At 33.5% G+C, this 18,542-nt stretch overlaps 1 protein-coding gene across 10 annotated transcripts in view; it reads left to right on the forward strand.

Moving 5' to 3' along the window:
- LOC143223330 (pumilio homolog 1-like) overlaps positions 1-18,542 on the forward strand; it is a 106,163-nt gene that overhangs the window by 34,988 nt on the left and 52,633 nt on the right. For 2 of the 10 annotated variants that reach the window (XM_076451197.1, XM_076451196.1), the window contains exon 1: positions 16,604-16,773. The exons of 7 other annotated variants lie outside the window; for them this stretch is intronic. In XM_076451197.1, coding sequence (XP_076307312.1) covers positions 16,744-16,773 — 30 coding nt within the window. In that variant the 5' untranslated portion in view covers positions 16,604-16,743. Of the gene's footprint in view, positions 1-16,603; positions 16,774-18,542 lie in introns of those variants that run through there. One more of the 10 variants, XM_076451195.1, reaches the window with a different exon arrangement.

The raw sequence follows: 18,542 nt of genomic DNA on the forward strand, positions 1-18,542 counted from the left end.
GAAACAAACATAAACAAACAAACGCAAAATTAAAGAAGCCTTACTTAGACAACAACTTAAACCCAAAATAAATCAATATAAAGGAACGCCTTTATACCTATATTATATATAAAATTATATATTCAAACATCTAACACCGCCCTCTACATTCCGACACTCAGTTACACACCCCTTCCAAACATGTGGTCAGCTTCCGGTCAGTTACCTCTTTCTTTCTTTCTTTGTGAACCTCACGATGACCGAAGAAGGTCGAAACGTTTTTCGCTCTTCTACGTAAAATATTTTCTCTACCCAAACGAGCCGTTTTTGCACATATATTCCGACACTCAGTTACAACACCCTTTTCAAACATGTGGTCAGCTTCTGGTCAGTTACGTCTTCCTTTCTTTGTGAACCTGACGATGACGGAAGAAAGTCGAAACGTTGTTCGCTCCGTTACGTAAAAAAAAAAAAAAAATCTCACCCCATACGAGCCGTTTTTACATACATAAAATAAAGAATGTTAGATAACTTTTGTTCATCCATTGAAGATATATTCAAGCTGCATCTGTTAAGATCTTGTTTCATCACTCATTTTACAGACTAACTTCTGCCTTCCACTGTAGTCTATTGTTGTTAAATGGGAGATATATGTTTGTAATTTTTACCTATGACTACTACCACTTACAGAATTCACACAGTCGCTCATAGTTTATCTATATAGAGAAAAATGTACTTGTTCCTGAAAGAAAAACAATCGCGGATTACTGTGTAGTGTTGCTTGTATGTATGAAGGGAAGAGCGAGAAGGTCGTAAGAGCAATGGGTGATTTCAAGAAAAGAATGAGGAACTTGGTGTAGAAGAGCAGATTAGAAATCGTATATATGCTTTGTCGGCTGAAGGATCAAGTTAGAAACTTGTGTAGGAGGATTGCTTCTATAGAATGTGAAAATATCGACTGTATGTATATAAATTAGAAGTATTTATTTTAACTGTCTGTTTACTGATGCAATAAATATTGTTTAAATCAGCAGAGCTTATAATTTGTGCTTTTTATCTAATAGAACATAATTTTTGAAAGACCCCTTTAGCCTAGTGGCCTGAATATTATTCGTCTGTTTTTGACCTTAGCTGTTGATATAAATAGTTCAAAACTACTAAGTTATATGTTAAACGTACCTCCAACATTCCCACAACTTTCATCAAAATCCATCCAAAACATCACTACAGAGCTTCCACTTTTCATACGTCCTAATAGGTGGGTTCGCGCCCGCGTCGCGCTAAACATGCTCGCCCTCCCAGCCGTGGGGGCGTATAATGTTACAGTCAATCCCACTATTCGTTGGTAAAAGAGTAGCCCAAGAGTTGGCGGTGGGTGGTGATGACTAGCTGCCTTCCCTCTAGTCTTACACTGCTAAATTAGGGACGGCTAGCACAGATAGCCCTCGAGTAGCTTTGTGCGAAATCCAAAACAACAACAACCTAATAGGTAAAATGCGTTGTATAAGTAGATATGAGGAATATACGTTACACATAGCATTCATATTTTCATAGTTGCCACATTTAATAGAAAAGGTTGTCTTTTAGGTTCTTTTTAATGACCTATAGATTACAACTGTAAAAGTTAAAGTACTATGTGCCGGGACTGTTCCTCTTAAGTAACTCTTGGCAACTGATTACCGAGCGGGATATTATACATTACGTAATGCTAACCAGAACATTCCAACGGTTATTTAGAATAACTTCTTGGAACTGAAGCTGGCGGTAAAGCGAAATCATCCAGTTTCAGTTAAATAAAATAGTTATAGATTTTCATGTGTTATTTCTAAGTGATTTTTTTTAATGATAAACGTAACATGTACGTCACACAAGTGTCATCAACTTTATGAACTTGGATGTGGTCGAGGCTGAAATACCAATATATGCGGATGAAATTGCTGCTGAACTTTTACGCCAACTACTATAATACTAATCTGAAATCATACCTCAGCCCAGCCTACCAGTGAGAGTAAAATATTAATAAAAGTTGATGAGATAACTTAAGGTTAGGCAGTTTTTGTTTGGGTTAAAAAATGTAGAATATGCCCTACTGTTGGCAACTTCCATATGTATAAATAATAATTATGAAGTGCAATTTGATTAACTCTTATCGTTCGTATAATAACGCTTAGTCTAGTCACTGTTAGGCCAAGATTGTATTGGTTAATTCGGGAGACGTTATTCTAAATTAACTGTTTTCAGTAGTTATGAACTGTTAGTGAATATTTTGATGTGATACTTAACAGCAAGTAACTTCATTTTACAGCAAACCGTGACACACTTCTTGTCACAAATATATTTTTTGTTTTACATGTTGGATTAAAACTGATAAGATGAAAGTAAAGTTCAGGGGGAAACGGATTTGTTGATGCCTTTACGAATGTTGATTCATACAATTTTATTGTACAAAATCATATTCTCTGTCATACTTCTTGTGGTTTTATTTATTAAGTACTGTTGAAATGTGTATTTATAGTAAGGTTTAGCAGAATCTGATTATCAGATGTCTTTATTATGAAGATCGGTTGTGAACGGGCATTATCATTCCATACATTCTGCTCACTTTTCACTTTTTGTAATAATTCTAATATGTTGACCATTCTGGTATATACTCTTACGTCCAAGAATTTATTTACAGCTTGGGTAAATTAAGCATGTTGTTTGTGTAAAACCGTTGCAAATGAAGACGGGCGTAGAAAATTGTATAACGTTGGACGAAAAGGTTTGCATTTGTGGTTACTGAACCATAAAATAGGTACGTTTCCATGAAACAGGTTATTACTGAACCAAAGTTGACTATTTGAACTTGCAGCTTATCTTTATGATCAAGCATATCCAGCTCGTAAAACACAAGGTCAATCACTCCTGCCAGCGGGTTGGTCACTTATTTTGATCACGTTAGGAAAGACGCAGAGCTTAGAATTGTGTTGTCTGTATCTTGTCCAGTCGTCGACCTTTCCTAACAGAGTATCGCGGACAGGCGTTGCGCAGCAAACTGCGTATGCACGTACAGCGTTTCCACCAGCCATCGTGACCAATAAACAACAAAATATTAATCTGTCACTTTGTTGTATGATGATGAAAATAATAAATACGGAATCAGTTATGTAAACTAATATTGCAAGTAGTTTCGATAATTTGCCTTCCTACTTATAGGTTGTTGATGCCTTTTATTTTTACATATATTAAACAAAAAATAGTTCCAAACTAAAATATAATTAATTTCTGACGTACGTAATTCGTTTTTTTGTTTTTTTTCTCGAAGAAACAGTAGGTGCAGAATACTGCAGCTGACGCTCGGATTTTGCTCATTAAACGCTGTGTTTGGTTGTTTCATTGCAGTGGAGGGCGACATATTTTGAATAGTTGTGTTAAATTTAATGTGTATCACAACAATGAAACGGGGACTTCCCGCACAAGATACCATTTGAACGTGCATACAACTACGTATCGAGTGCGGGTGGTGTGCGTGCGTGCGTGCGTGCGTAACGACCGTTTATGGAAGCTCTCCTCAAACATGGCGACCAGTATTTAACTTCAAGGGAAACAGGTTTAGAGGTGAAAGAACCTTTTATTTTTCCAAAGCATATGTGGCTGCTCAGTTAAAAAAACAAAAAAGCAACCCATTGTACGACCTTTGCAAACTTCGTGTGATATTTTAGGAACATTTGTAAAGAACTCATCTGACCAGTACGTCATTCGATTTTTTTCTGTCTTTCACTTCTGTCAGCGTTATTGCTAATTCCAAGAATAATAAATGAAAAAAAAATGTTTAACTTATCATTAATCTGTTTCTGACTAGTTTCCAACTTCATATTAGAACATTAGATCTATAGAACGAGTTGGGGGGACCAGCTCACGAATTCGGCTGGCATTGACAGTGGGGGACAAGCAGAACTGCAGCCACGGGAAGAAAACCCTTGGAAAATGTTCCAGGGGTAAATTGGCTGGTCACATTTTGAATAATTCAACTGATACATGTGCACTTCTTAGGGTGAATAATGTGTAATTAATTTAATTGAACAATGTTAACAACATCAAAAGTAACTTCACTAAAATGTTAGATTTTAATTTAGAAATTTAAAATTAATAAGGCTCTGTATTTAATGTAAAATAACTAATTGAATATTGGTGAGTGGATTCATATGACTGTTTGGTAATAATAAAGATATGCTGTACTTAGTTAAACAAAATTATTAATTTAGCAATTGGTTTTACAATCATGAAGGTTTTTGAAGTGAACAACCTTTTAACTGGTAAGTTTCGACCACTGTCCTCTGGCTCAAGTCCATGTCGATCTGTATTGAAACAAATAATGTGGTCCTGTAAATCCGGTTTTGTTTGTTAACTACCAGTTAATTTAAATTTTTATCATCTAGAAAGTAAAGCACAGAATCACTGTATGGATAATGACAAATAATTCAGTATTTGGATAAAGTTATAATTAATCTGTGCGTTTATGTTTGGCTGAGCACGTGACTGTTGATCTTCTCTTTGGTCACACCATCCCTAATTGTTAATTTCTCCCACCCTCCCACCACACACACCGTGACTCAACGGTCAACTTTACAAATTATTTTTGTAAAACTTCGATCACTATCCTTTCGGTGGACGAAACCTAAGTACGGCATATTTAATTTTTCTGCTTTACAAACATACATGATATTATAAATGTAACTATTTTGTAAAGATGAAAGAAAAATAATACTGCTATCAGGATAGGCCTATCGTATTATATGGTTAAAGAGTAACAACATTTGTTTCGTGGTTTTAAGCTGTTGAATCTATATAAACATTTTTCATTAATCACTAAACAGAATTAACATGTAAAACGATTTTTGTAATCAACAGTGTCAACATTAGACGCCTTTTATTACTAGTTACACTGTCCTAGAGGTTTACTTTATAAAGAATGACAAAACAAATATAATTGTAGTAGGGCGTAGAGTGACTCTTAGTTTGTTTTATTTTTTTCATAACTCCACCGATTTGAAATCTGATTGCATTTTAGGGCTTAGAGGTCAAAGCCTCCCCCCCCCCGATTGATATAGTTGACTGCGCCCAAAGCATTGTAGATTAATTTACTCTAATCCTGCCTAGAATACCTTTGATATGAGGGTAGGCTGGTAGAGATCTTGATCAGTAATAAAATAGGGGTGTGCAGTGATTTGTCCTGATGGGGAAGCAAAAGTATAAAAGATGGATTATTAAATAAATGTACAGGATGGCCAAAAAATAAATTACGTGTAGTCAGTTATCATATTTAAGATTAAGTACTTCCAGTTAAAGATAAAAACAAGACATATTCGGTACTTTATATATATGTTAGCTCCATCATCCATTCCTTTTGATTAAATACATTTATTACATCTACACAGAAACAATCAGTTTTTTATTTCCTTAAGAAGCTTTTACTCAATCACGATTAACTCTAAACTTGCAAATCTTTCTTGTCGTTGTACATTTCTGGTATAGTTGTGTATTTTTTTTTTTGATGGGAGAACACTCAACTGAGGCAGAGGTGGTTGCAAGAGTGAAGGTTAACTCGCACACCTACGTAAATTGTTGTAGGGTTGCATCCAGTTTTGCATTTCGCGAACAGTAAAGTAATTCCTTCACAGGTTTTCCTTTCAAATCAGTGTTAGCGTATAAAACCGAAAGTTCGTTTTTCAAACGATGAATATCAAAGTATCCTCCATAATTATCTTGTAATGATTTTAATGCTAATTCAGGAATTTTTCTTTTTAGTATCAAAAAGCTTAAGGAATGCTATGTTTTTCAAGCTTTGAAACCTAATTTCTATTTGGCTGCAAGATGCATCCAAAATGTCATAAAATAACTGTGTATGTTGTTTTTATGTCTTCTTCGGAATAATTTCTTATTTACTTAGTAGGGGTTATAATCCATCGACTGCTGCCCAAATTATCGTTTTTTTGTAAAATAGTCACTATTTCATTTACTTTATTCATGCAGTAGGATATGTCAAAAGTCCTATTCTGTAAAACATCAAATACAACATTCGTATATGAAAAAAATACTGGCAAATATATTCAACAAGAAGTTAAACTCAAAATATCTGAAATTCGATGAAAGTGCTTGGGCACAGGTAAAGGTTTCAGTATCTCAGCTGGCAGAATTATCAATAGTATTTTGAAAGAAGTCAACAAGTTGTGCCGTATATTCCAAGGCAGTGATTACAAGTCCAACGAGAAGGGCTCACTTTCGAGAATATTTTCTTCATTTCAGTATTTAAAAGAGCATACGCTTTGTTGATTTCGCAAAAAAAACCCAAAGAGAATGATTTAAGTTTTGTAAAGAATGTTTCACACTTGATCTTCGTCATAGATTGTGACAACACTAAATTTAATCTATGTGCCATACAATGAATGAAAAAAAGCTTTTGGATACTTTTCTGTTACTTTCTTTAGAAGCCCATTTAGCTTACTTGATATCAAGTTTGCTCCATCATAGGTTTATGTAACAAATTTTGGCCCAGTATTTAATTCATCGACTAAATTAAACACTATCTTCACTATACCAACAGTTGTTCGATATACATTTACATTTGCAAACCCCAGAAATTTATAGCAAATTTCACCATCTTTAGCCACATATCGTACAATACTATGCGATTAATGAGGTCATTTTGGATTTTATTTGATAGGCCAGAAAAACACTCGATTTCTCTAAGTGGGATTTCGATAATGGGTCATATTTCTCGCACAAATTTACTAATTCCACATAATTGCCACGGTTAACAGACTAGTGATTCATTATGACCTCTAAATACTATTGTTCATCCAAATATTATACAACGTCGATAAACCATTATAATATATCTCTGTTCCTCTTAACCTTTTTATTATGCATCTGCAAGTTTATTTTATGTTGGATATTTGGTCGGAATTCATTTTGTGATGTTCCAAATCTAGCTAGGCCTAGAATTGAAAATGTATGACTGGAGGAATGTTCATGTTTTTTAATTGCCTTATGCATATTATTTAAATCATAAAATCCGCTTGAATTCCATGTCCCAAATTCACTATTAAATAATAAATATGGCCAACAGAAAAGCTTCTGCAAGTTAGGACAAGCAGTTAACCAAGATGTCCTATTATATTGGTTTACATTGAAGTTGCGAATGTGCTGCCTTTATTCTTCCACTCAGGCCTAGAGCTGGCATCGGTCTACCGTTTCTGATGATGCTTTATTACTAAAACTCTTTGTACGAAACTTTTTCACCGAAAAGCTTTCAATAATACAGTTACACTTTCTCCTATTATCTTTTGAATCCATATTCAAATATGAAGAATGACACTTGACCAAAAAAAAAGTATCATTTCATACAATGCTCGAAGCACCTGCACATCACGTGATATCAGAGAGGTAATAAACAACTGAGAGCGCGAGGTGCAGGTCATGAAAAAACAAAGTTTCCAATTATTGCAAGAAGATTAACTATAGATTATTATTTTTCTTATTATATTTGATTTGTTTATTGTACATTTTAATTTATAAAATAGTAATTACGAAACTCTTAATTTATATGCAAAAACGGCTCGTTTGGGTTGAGAAAATATTTTACATAGAAGAGCGAACGACGTTTCGACCATCTTCGGTCATCGTCAGGTTCACAAAGAAAGAAAGAGGTAACTGACCGGAAGCTGACCACATGTTTGAAAGGGGTTGTGTAACTGAGTGTTGGAATGTAGAGGGTGGTATTAGATGTTTGAATATATAATTTTATTTTATTATATTAATATAGGTATAAAGGCGTTCCTTTATATTGGTTTATTTTGGGTTCGCTCTTCTATGTAAAATATTTTCTCGACATCACTGAAACTCTTAATTTGTTTATAAGTTATTTATTTCGCTTCAAATTTTTAGCGATTTAAATAATATAATGTATAAACTATAAACTGTCAATAAGTTCCAGCTGTACGTGTATTATGAAGTAAGATGAATTGGTAATTACTTCCTTTATACCATAGAATAGGCCAATATAACATTCAAGATGTGTTGTTTTTTAATACAAGTATTAATTTGAATTTTTTCATTCAGAAAATCATTCATGTAAGAAGCATTTTATAGTTCAAAGAATATATTATGTAATGAAAATATTTTTAATTAAAAAGACTTTTAAAGTGAGAAAAAAATCTAAAATCAACTCAAAAAAGGAAGCATTTTGTAAGTTATTCCAGATTCTTACCAACATAATGATAATGTGCGTATAATAAGAGTTTTTTCATATGAATCAGTCGCTAATTCATGATGTCATATTTAGCTGATACTTAAAATTATTTTTACACATACTGGGGAAGCACTGCTTCCCTTGCTTCAATGGACCGTTCGCCTTTGTAATCAATTTGACTATACGCACACCCCATGCTTAGTACTGCTGGCATAAAAAATATCGCTAATTCAAAAATGGAGGGGGAAGTCTAGTAAATTAACTTCAATCTTGCCTACAACAATTTGAAGTGCTGTAACTGTTGGAAATTACCCATTGTTTTTATTTACATTGATATTTTGTTTGTTTCCTGTTGCTTCCTATTTCAACAGATGTGTTGTAGACCGGAAGAGTCTCTGCGTTCATTTATTTCGACCTCATTGCTACCTCAGTACTAATTTTTGTTGTTTTTTACTGACTTCTGTCTTGCTAGAGCTTGCAGTTGCTTTACGTTTTCAGTATTCTCTTCTATTATTGTTTCCATTGTTAGGTGGTTATGGCGCTCGACTCGTTATCTGAGAGTCGTGGGTTCGAATCTGTCGCACCAAACATGCTCGCCCCTTTTAGCCATGGGAGTGTTACAATATGACGGTCAATCCCACTATTCATTGGTAAAATAGTAGCGAAATCGTTGGTGATGACTATCTGCCTTCCACCTAGTTTTACACTGCTAAATTAGGGACGGCTAACACAGATAGCCCTCGTGTAGCTTTGCACACAATTCAAAAAAACAAACATTTGTTACCCATTGAGTCGGCGGTAATTTTACAATTTTACAGACGTATAACGTTAAAATCATAGGTTCGATTCTGCGTGGTGAACAGAGTACATTTTGAAGCACTGTGCTGTAACAAAAATTTCGTCACTAGGTCTTTATCTTGAATTAATATTATAGTGCATAAAAATAAGTTCGATTCATTTCTTTGATCGTTCATTTTCCAGCTGTCATTGCAAGAGGGTACGGTAACTTACGTAACTGACAATTACCACAAAATCCTTTCCACCATTTTGTAGATCCGGTGATGTTAGCTTGTTTCGTAGAACTTCAACAATTTTCGTCCAACTGTTAGTTCAGTCATTAAAGAAAACAGCCACTGTTCTATGATGTGTACATTCAGAATTTTTATCCTTCATGATTTCATTCTTCAGTTTTCCTTGTCTTCACGTCGTCAATATTGTACTTCTGTAGAAGTGGGTTGATGACCTTTCAAGCCTTAGATTATTTACCGTATTGGGCAATACTTCCGTTTGCTTCATTCTGCGCTCACGAAGTTCTGGAAGTGTAAACGCTGCCCAGGTTAAGATAGCACTGGCCCTTAAAACTGGACAGATTTATATAGTGATTAAGAAACTGTTAAACACTTACATCCTTCAAATTGAGCACGAAACAAAAGAATGTTCTCGCAATCTCTGAAAGGACACTTTCAGTCATATATGTCGTAGGTATAATTTATGTGGCAGTAATAAAAAAAATACATCACATGAACTGTTTTAACACCATAACTTTGCTTAGGAATGCTATAAATATGCAAAATAATATACTTGCCCTTTATGAATGTCCTTACAGCTTGAATTAACTTATTTACAACATTAGCAAGCTATAGGCAATTAATTAATACCTTCATTGGTGGTAATTAAATTCACAACAAGAAAATCGTTTAAGATATTTGGATTTTTTTTTAATTTCAACTATTGAAGACAGTAATATCAACAAATATGCTAGATATTATGTTGATATTGACTTTAATGGTGAAGTGGAAACGGGCTGAAAACAAACTGGACTTTTTACTACAGTTAATTGGTAAATATATTAAGACAGACGTGAGTTACTTGTGTAGAAAACAGGTTAAACTTTCGATTTAGGCTTAACTTGAAATATGTAATTTTTGAAATATTGAGAACGCTCTTTGAGGGTCAGTGTTACTGTAAGTTTCACTTGTTAGCGTATTCCTGAAGATTCTAATGATCCCTGAAACATTTACTGGTACTTCACTATCCTGCAGTTCGTACAGGGTGTTCGGAAAGTCACTGTACACTTGTATATTTATTAACAGATAAAACTGCACAGTGACTTTCCGAACACACTGTATTACCACAAGTTCTGTTTTGTTGTCTTCATTTTGCTGCCCCTTGGAAAATACGCGATACTTGCAATGATTGTAAGTTGTCCTTTCTGTGTTAAATGAAGTGCTCATTTAGTGTTTAAGTTTCCAGAATGTTTGAGAAGCACGAAGGAAAAAGTACGAAACGGCTAAAGACTGCTACTGTTTTGCAATATTATCAGTTTTAATTAACTAATTTCTGTAAGAAATTATAAACTTAAAAATCAAATGATTTGGCTAAAGTAAAAACAAACAAAAATAACTATATTAGAGTTTTCTCAATTGGGGACATCTATTAATAAAGTAATAGTTATTGTTTAGGCATTTTAATACATTTCACTTTTTCGATTGTAATGGTTAATTACAGAGAGAAATAGAGGAAACGTCATGTGAAACAAAAAAGTCGAAAAATACTTGGGGAGGCGTGAAGTCAGTATTTTTATTTTTTAAGGAAAGGAATGGACCCAGTTTCAGTCCACAAACGTTTGAATGATATAGTTGATAAATGCCTTCAATTTATATTACAGTGGTTACTGAGATAATAATAATCAAATGGGTGTATTTACACTGTTTTAAAGTGGTTTGGATTACCTATAACCTTCGTTACTTTTTAAACCGGAAATCATTGAACTTACCTTGTTTAGTTCGTTTTAGCCTCGTATGTATTACATAATGAATTTATACAAAAACTAAGGTTATTGATATGAAGTAAAAAGAAGCACATAACTTGTCTGTGGAACCTGGACAAGAGGTTATTGGAGTTTAAACATGAACTTCGTTCGCATATGACTGAGAAACTTCTGTGAGAAAGAGGGGGGGGATCCTGTAACGGTAGTATATTTTGGAGGCGTGATTTAATACATTCTAAAATCGGTGCAATATAGAAATGAATTCCACCACATGTAGTCTGAACGCAAACAAGAAGAGGGGCGATCTGTGAGGATGATCATGGGAGTTTGTTATTAAATATCCATCGTTCTTAAACACACCAGATTTGAGACACTATTTAATTGTGTGTATGACTCACCTGTTCTCTGGGATTGACATGTACCCTGCTTGCTCCGTAAAGACAAGTTTCATAAGTATATTTTCTTTCATGTTATTTTCATTAATAGTAATAGGTAAATACTCGACATATAAAAATGTATTAATTACTCATTCTTATTATATTTTTATTGTGAAAATTATTTTTACGTTGTTAGCCTGGTACGTGGATGTAGAACTGGCATCGTGAGTTGTTGTAATTGAGTTCGAAAATGTCGTTAAAAGCGATGGTACTCGATTGACAAGTTAGTGCTTTCTGATAGTTACAGGTTTTTAATGGATAACACTGCATACTTCGAGTTAGACCGGTATGTTAAAATTACTATATTCATTACTGGATTGACTTTTATCTCTATTATGTAGGTAATTTGGTTTTTACAAAAGTTAATAGTCAGAATGAGAAAGTTACTCGTCTGAAATACCACACCCCTCAAATCTTATCATATCTTAGGGATATTAAAAACACCAACTTCTACGTCTCACTTCAAGTATCTGTAAAACTTTCATGTTTCTGGTTGGGTAATTATCTCATACTCTATTTATTTTCTTATTTTTGGTTGAATAATTATATTCAACTCTGTTTTACTCTAATTTACTTTTATATTTTGTTTGGTAATAGAATATGAGCAAAAAAATACAGTAATCGTTTTATGATGTTAGAGGATTGAACGTGCCATGAGGTAATAAGATAACCAGCAGACCACATGCGGACTCCTTAGGGGTCAACTTGAAGCTACCTATAAAAGGTTTCGCGCTTGTGTGTTTGTGTATGTATGTATGTATAATAATATAGCTCATTTTTATTCATATGGAATCGTGCAGTCCATAAGTCTGTTCGAAGGTCGCAAATGTGGTCCTGGGATTAATTTGGGTTGCTCACGTTTAATTAGACTAATTTGCTAATGAGAAGTGTTTGCTTTATGTCCAAAATTAACCGCATATGATAATGCAACGACAACTAGTGCAGTTAGCCGACCACAACTGTACTGAAACAAACCGGTTTACAAGAAAGGCTATAATATAGTTGGTTTGATAATGGTTTACCGTCGTAGTGAAAATCAAGTTTAATCCCTGTAGGGCAAACTTTTAAATCTTAATTTCTTTAAATAAAATAGACACGGCCGCTTACACGTGGATTTACTGGAAACACAGGTCGCTTTCTAGTGTGTTTTTTATAGTGGGAAATCGTGGACAGTTCTTGCAACATTAGATACCAGCATACTCTTTTATTTTTAAAGTAATGCAACGAGTAATGTGAAGTTTATTAAAATCATAATACATTTTATGATTTTAAAATCATAGTGCTAAAATTAGCAGGTTTAGAAAGCATCTTTGAATGCTATTTATTATTATGTAAATTATGGTTTAATCAATACATTCTTTATTTTCTCACATAAAACACCATACTAGGAATATCACTAAGATGTCATCAAGTTAAGCACTTATACTCTTATAGAACTGGAAATAATCCGTTCAGATTTGGTGTAGAATGTTAACGTGGATTATTGTCTACTGTATCCGAAAAGCCTGGAATCATATACTTCAACGAATTATAGAGAATGTGTTCCAGATGTTGTCCTTGTAATTCGAAACAGGTTTTGATTAGCAGCAGGATTAATTCGACTTTCTCCTGCGTTAGCACCGTAATCACTCACGTATATGGAATTAATACAAACTACAAACCACCTCTGGTCCAGAGCTTTAGGACACCCTGTAGATAGGTAAAGGTAATTTGAAATATTGTAGTTTACAAACATGTTCCAGGCTCTGGTTTAAAGTATATTGAAATTTGTATTTTGAAACCACTTTGAATTTGCTGAATTAAACTGACTTGTAGAACCCAACAAATCTTCATGCCAGATTTGGCGAAGATTCGTCCGCAGGAGGTAAAGTAGTGGTAAAAAATGCCCATAAAAACCGCAAAACGTGAAACTGTAAACCTTTATGTACCACCGCATGTATCTAATGAACAGTCCATATCAATTTTGGTGAAGATCCATCCACACCTGCGAAGTGGACATACAGCATACAGTACTATTATATTTATATAGATTCATACACTCCATTGTATTAAATACGCTAAGGCGTTACCTATATCTTAACTTGACTGTTTTTAAGATTTTGTTACAGTAATAACCTGAAACTAGTTTTGAGGTCGCATTAAACCGATACAGGTGGAATTTACCATTTAAACTTGTTTGACTTACTTATAACTGTGGTTCTGAATGTGTACGTGTCCTGCAAAGTTTGATTCACACGTATTGTTATTATTATTACCTTGTTCGTCCTGTTAATATTGTTTTAAATTAATAATATCGTCTCGATGTTAATGGAATATTGTGCAATTATTGAATTATCAATACTGAAAAATAAGACTTTGCCATATTGACCTTTTTATTTTGGGAGTATAAAATATACGTTCAATCCCAGAGATACTAGCATACTTTTAACTAACTTGAATTTTGAAATGCAAAATGAACTTGTTAATATCTCCAATAAATTATTTTTTAAGCACAGTCTGGTTTGTAAAGGTTTTACTCAACGAAGTTGCTTTTTCTTCTCATGGGATTAGGGTAAAATCTAAGTTGTGAATCTCTGTAAAACTTTCATGTTTCTGGTTGGGTAATTATCTCATACTGTATTTATTTTCGTATTTGTGGTTGGATAACTGTATTCAACTCTATTTTACTATAATTTACTTTATATTTTGTTTTGTAATATGAGCGAAAAAAAAATACAGTACTTCCGAGGGGGCCCAAAAGTGGTTACTTCAACAGCAAGTAAAATCAAAGTTAAGAGTAACAAATGTTTTTATTTCTTGCTTTCGAAATTAATGTCATGCTGTGTTGTAGCCCACAGAGTGCATAATTCTTCTCAGGATTCATGGCATCATTACAGTACAAGTTGTAATATTAAGTTTTCCTTATGTGGCAACATCTGACTGACAGATAACATACTCTATACAATGGTGGAAGTGATTCCTTCAGGCGGTTATCGAACTTCTTTCGAGGAAGCTAACGGTGCTGTTAAAAACTGCATTTAAAAAATGAAGATCCGCTATGTCTGATGCATCTACTTTAAGCCAATACATTATGCAATTATGTAGCAGTCTCATAACAAGTGTAATATTGCACGTTTCATATTTCTTTGACACACTTTAAAGCCAGCGTATGAACCAACGTGTTCAAGTGATACCCTTTTCAAGGAAATGTAGACTTAACATTTACCAAGCAGGTTCGAAAAACAATATTTCAAATGATCCCTTCTCGTCATGAATGAACAGATTGTGAAACTGCTTATTATAGAACAGTGTTAGACCGTCGCTGGCAATACTTTGGTTATTTTCCAGCACATTTGCTCAGGTGGTTAAGGCGCTCGACTCGTAATTTGAGGGTCGCGGGTTCGAATCCCCGTCGCACCAAACATGCTCGCCCTTTTCAGCCGTGGAAGTGTTATAATATGGTGGTCAATCCCAGTATTCATTGGTAAAAGTTGGCGGTGGGTGGTAATGTCTATTTGACTTCTCTTTTGTCTTGCATTGCTAAATTAGGAACGGCTAGTTCAGCCGTGTAGCTTTGCGCGATATTCAGAAACAAACAATCCAGCACATTTATTCCCGAAATTGTTTTTTCTCGCTATAACTTGTGTTAACTTTTAGGTTATACCGAGGGCTGATTTACAATAGAATAGAAGGTAATTCCCAGAGTATACCGCGAGTTATTGATTATTGTTTTTCTTCAAACTTAACTATTTCAGGTCATAAAATGAATGTTTGCGCATTTATTAAAAATTATGACTTGAAATAAAATTCTCTTCAGTAATAACTTACCACTGTATTTGAACGCATTATTATTCGTTATGAATATACAAATTTATATTTTTAATTTAAGACAAAGCTGTTAAGGCATCTCCCGTTCATAATTTTGAGCTACTAGTCAAAGGAAGAGAAGACAGCATCCTAAAACTTACCATCCACGTGTGAAGATATGTTGAACTTCAGTTAACTCGAGAGTTTGTGACCATGTTTCCTTTGAGAGACACTATGCTGTTAAGACAGAATTTTGAATGAATCAAAATGTTTTTGGTTATAAATTTGTTTTGTGGATTGATACAAGTTACCGTTAAACATCTATGTGAGAGTATTATACACCCTGAGTATGTAACAAAGGTATTGTATTAAATATTCTGTGGAAGGTTTTTGCTGCAAAAATTCTCTAATGGCCATCATTTCTAAGTGATAATTAGGTATACAGGATTTTTTTTTGTCAGTATCGATCGATAGTCGAAAAGATTGAGATTTGGAGCCAGTTTAACTGTCGAGTCGCAGCTGTTGCCGTAGCAACAGTATTCAGTTTGTAAGGAAACCCTAGCAACAAGTTTTATCAAGATTTTTATTAAAATAAAGTTTTCCACACACACACAATAGAACACAAAAGAGAACAATTAATATTATTATGTTTTACATAAATTATTGTAAACCATCGCTCATTTATGATTAAGTTGGACTTCATTATCTCTTTATGGTGACCCATGAATGTAATATTTTAACTATTTCAGCGGTAGTAACCGTTATTTTCACTCCATTAACTTCAGCCAAGAAGGTAAACAGATAAAACATACTCCTGTTAAACGCTGTAACTTATGAACAGCCATTATCTTTAGAGATAAAATTCCAACATTTGTGTGTTTTAGCACTCTTACAGAATTATATTGTGTTGAAATGTTGTGAAGTTAAAAGACAACCCCCACGTGTGACCATATGTTGTTTCTCTGACGGAATGTGCAGTTATTAAAAGTTAACGCGTAAAAAAGTGTAATGGACACTGTTTATGCAAAAGATTAAAGTTGAAGAACGTTGGTATGATTGAAATTGTAGCGTGTGTTTTTGTTATATTTTCAAGTATTAATGGGAAGGCGTTTTGGTGTGATCTGAGTATATACTTATGAAATTTAATCGGCCTGCTTTCTTTTGATAGAATGATGGAGATGTGACTAGAAAGTGAATTGCATCATGCAGTGTACTAGTAAACGGTTAACACGTACGTCGTTTTTGCTGGCGAACAAATTGCGTATCTTTTGATGATGTAGTAAGTGTGTAATGGGCAAGCGGTGTCACTGATTCACGTGTAACACCGATGAGTCAAGGTACGCTCTCCTCGTTGTGTAACTGAAGCTAGCACGTTTGCGCAGCTCGAGAATAGTATTCTTTTCAGTAGTTTTGTGTCGAGCTTGGGTGATGCAGTGATTAACAAGCGTGAGCGTGTTTACTAAGCACCACTCGTTCTAATGCTAAGCCTTGGCAGACTAGACTTAAAAAAGGTCGAGTGTAATAATACTAGATAAAACATTATGAAGATACTGTGGAATAACAGAAACCAGGTATGATATTATTTTAGTTTTTTTTTTGTTTTTTTGTAAGGCAGCCATATTGAACTACAAAAGAAAACAAACATAAACGAACTGATCAGGTAAGAGCATACAAAAACTGATCTTTAATGTGAACTAAAAGTAATGTTTCTTGTATGAGATGTGCAATTTAAATCTTCGTAAAAATTCAAAATTTAACTTTGTTGATGTTTATCCCATTGCAATATTGTCTTTTACTGAGAATCAAACCTCAGATATGTGGACACAATATTTTTAGATATTTTAATTAGCAATGACAGCCTGTTTAAAAAAAAAAGCTATTCAGTACTGTTTACCAAAATTATCTGAGAATGAAGACAGTAAAGCTTAACTTTTAACCTGTAAGTTTAAAACTTCTGAATGCTATAGTCACTGAAGGTTATAAGACCTAAGACAGTGAGTTGTTAAGATTGGGGAACCGGTGCTTTCAAATTAATTAAAGTCCTAGTGGTGGTAGTTATCTTAACACCTTATTCATCTTTGATCTGGTTTAGACATTTGCAAGTGTTGTTGGACACTTATGTTTACCAATTTAATAAAGAAAAAACATTTCAGAAAAGCATTAATAAAGGTTTTTCATGTTGAAGGTAATTGTTACTATCACTGAGTAATAGATATGTATTAACAATATGTTGATCAGTGCTGCTATTTGTTTTTATCATTAATTTCCTGCTTCACCTTTTAATTAAATCTATTGCATCATGAATGAGTAGTAAATAGTGTGTTATTTCATTCCTATGTAATGAAAATCTAGCATTAACTTAATACCATAGTCTGAAAAAAATATTGAATCATAGTTTGGTGGGAAATAGTAAAAAAATAATTTTTTTGTCATTTCTCATTTGTTGTAAAAGTTTCATCATGCTTTACTTAGAGTATATATCAAGTATTATATGTCATTTATCATTAAGAAAATTCAGTAATGAGATATGTGCTACAACGATACACTTAATGTATCAAGTGTAAGCCTACCTGACTTTACTAACTACAGGTTATTGATGTAACTGATCTCACAAATGTATGTATCTGTAGGCTGTAGATTGTTTAAGTGTATGAATCTTTTATTTATTATATATGCTAAGTTAATCATGATTAAGGATGTGTCAAGTTTTCGCATCAAAGGAAAAGGGGGAAGAGTTTTAGTTTAAGTCTGGGAAATACGATATTTTACAAGAAAAGCTAGGAAATGAAATTTTGCAATTTGGATCATTTGATGTATTATTATTCTTTCCATGAGTATGGATATCAAATATTCTTAAAATCATTTTACTGTATTTGAGGTTTGAGGATAAGCCAGTTGAATAAATGGGACAAAAGTGCTCTAAGAAGCCATGGAATGTTGTTAAAATAAAAATTAACATTATAGGAAAAAATAATTTAAGGTTAGAGAATTTTATATTTATTGTGATTAGGAACTACTTTTTATCATGTTGAAGCTTACTATTCAGGAAATCTGAATTGTACATTTTATTATAAGAAATATGCAAAGGATTATGATTTTATGTTGCACACTAGTTATTCAGGTAAAGTGAAAGATATGAACAAAAGTAGTTCTTTAGCATTAAAAACATGGGTGAGTGAAATTCAAATAATCTATAAAAAACATTTTTAAGCAGATATAAGTTATATAATTGAAACAAATGAGTTGTAAAACTGTTTGCTTTAAAATGCAAATTTTATGGCAGACAAGAAACTGCTTCAATGAATCTACCTGAATGTGCAATGTTATGTCAACTATTCAT

This window comes from Tachypleus tridentatus, chromosome 8, assembly GCF_004210375.1.
Source record: "Tachypleus tridentatus isolate NWPU-2018 chromosome 8, ASM421037v1, whole genome shotgun sequence".
NCBI lineage: Eukaryota > Metazoa > Arthropoda > Merostomata > Xiphosura > Limulidae > Tachypleus > Tachypleus tridentatus.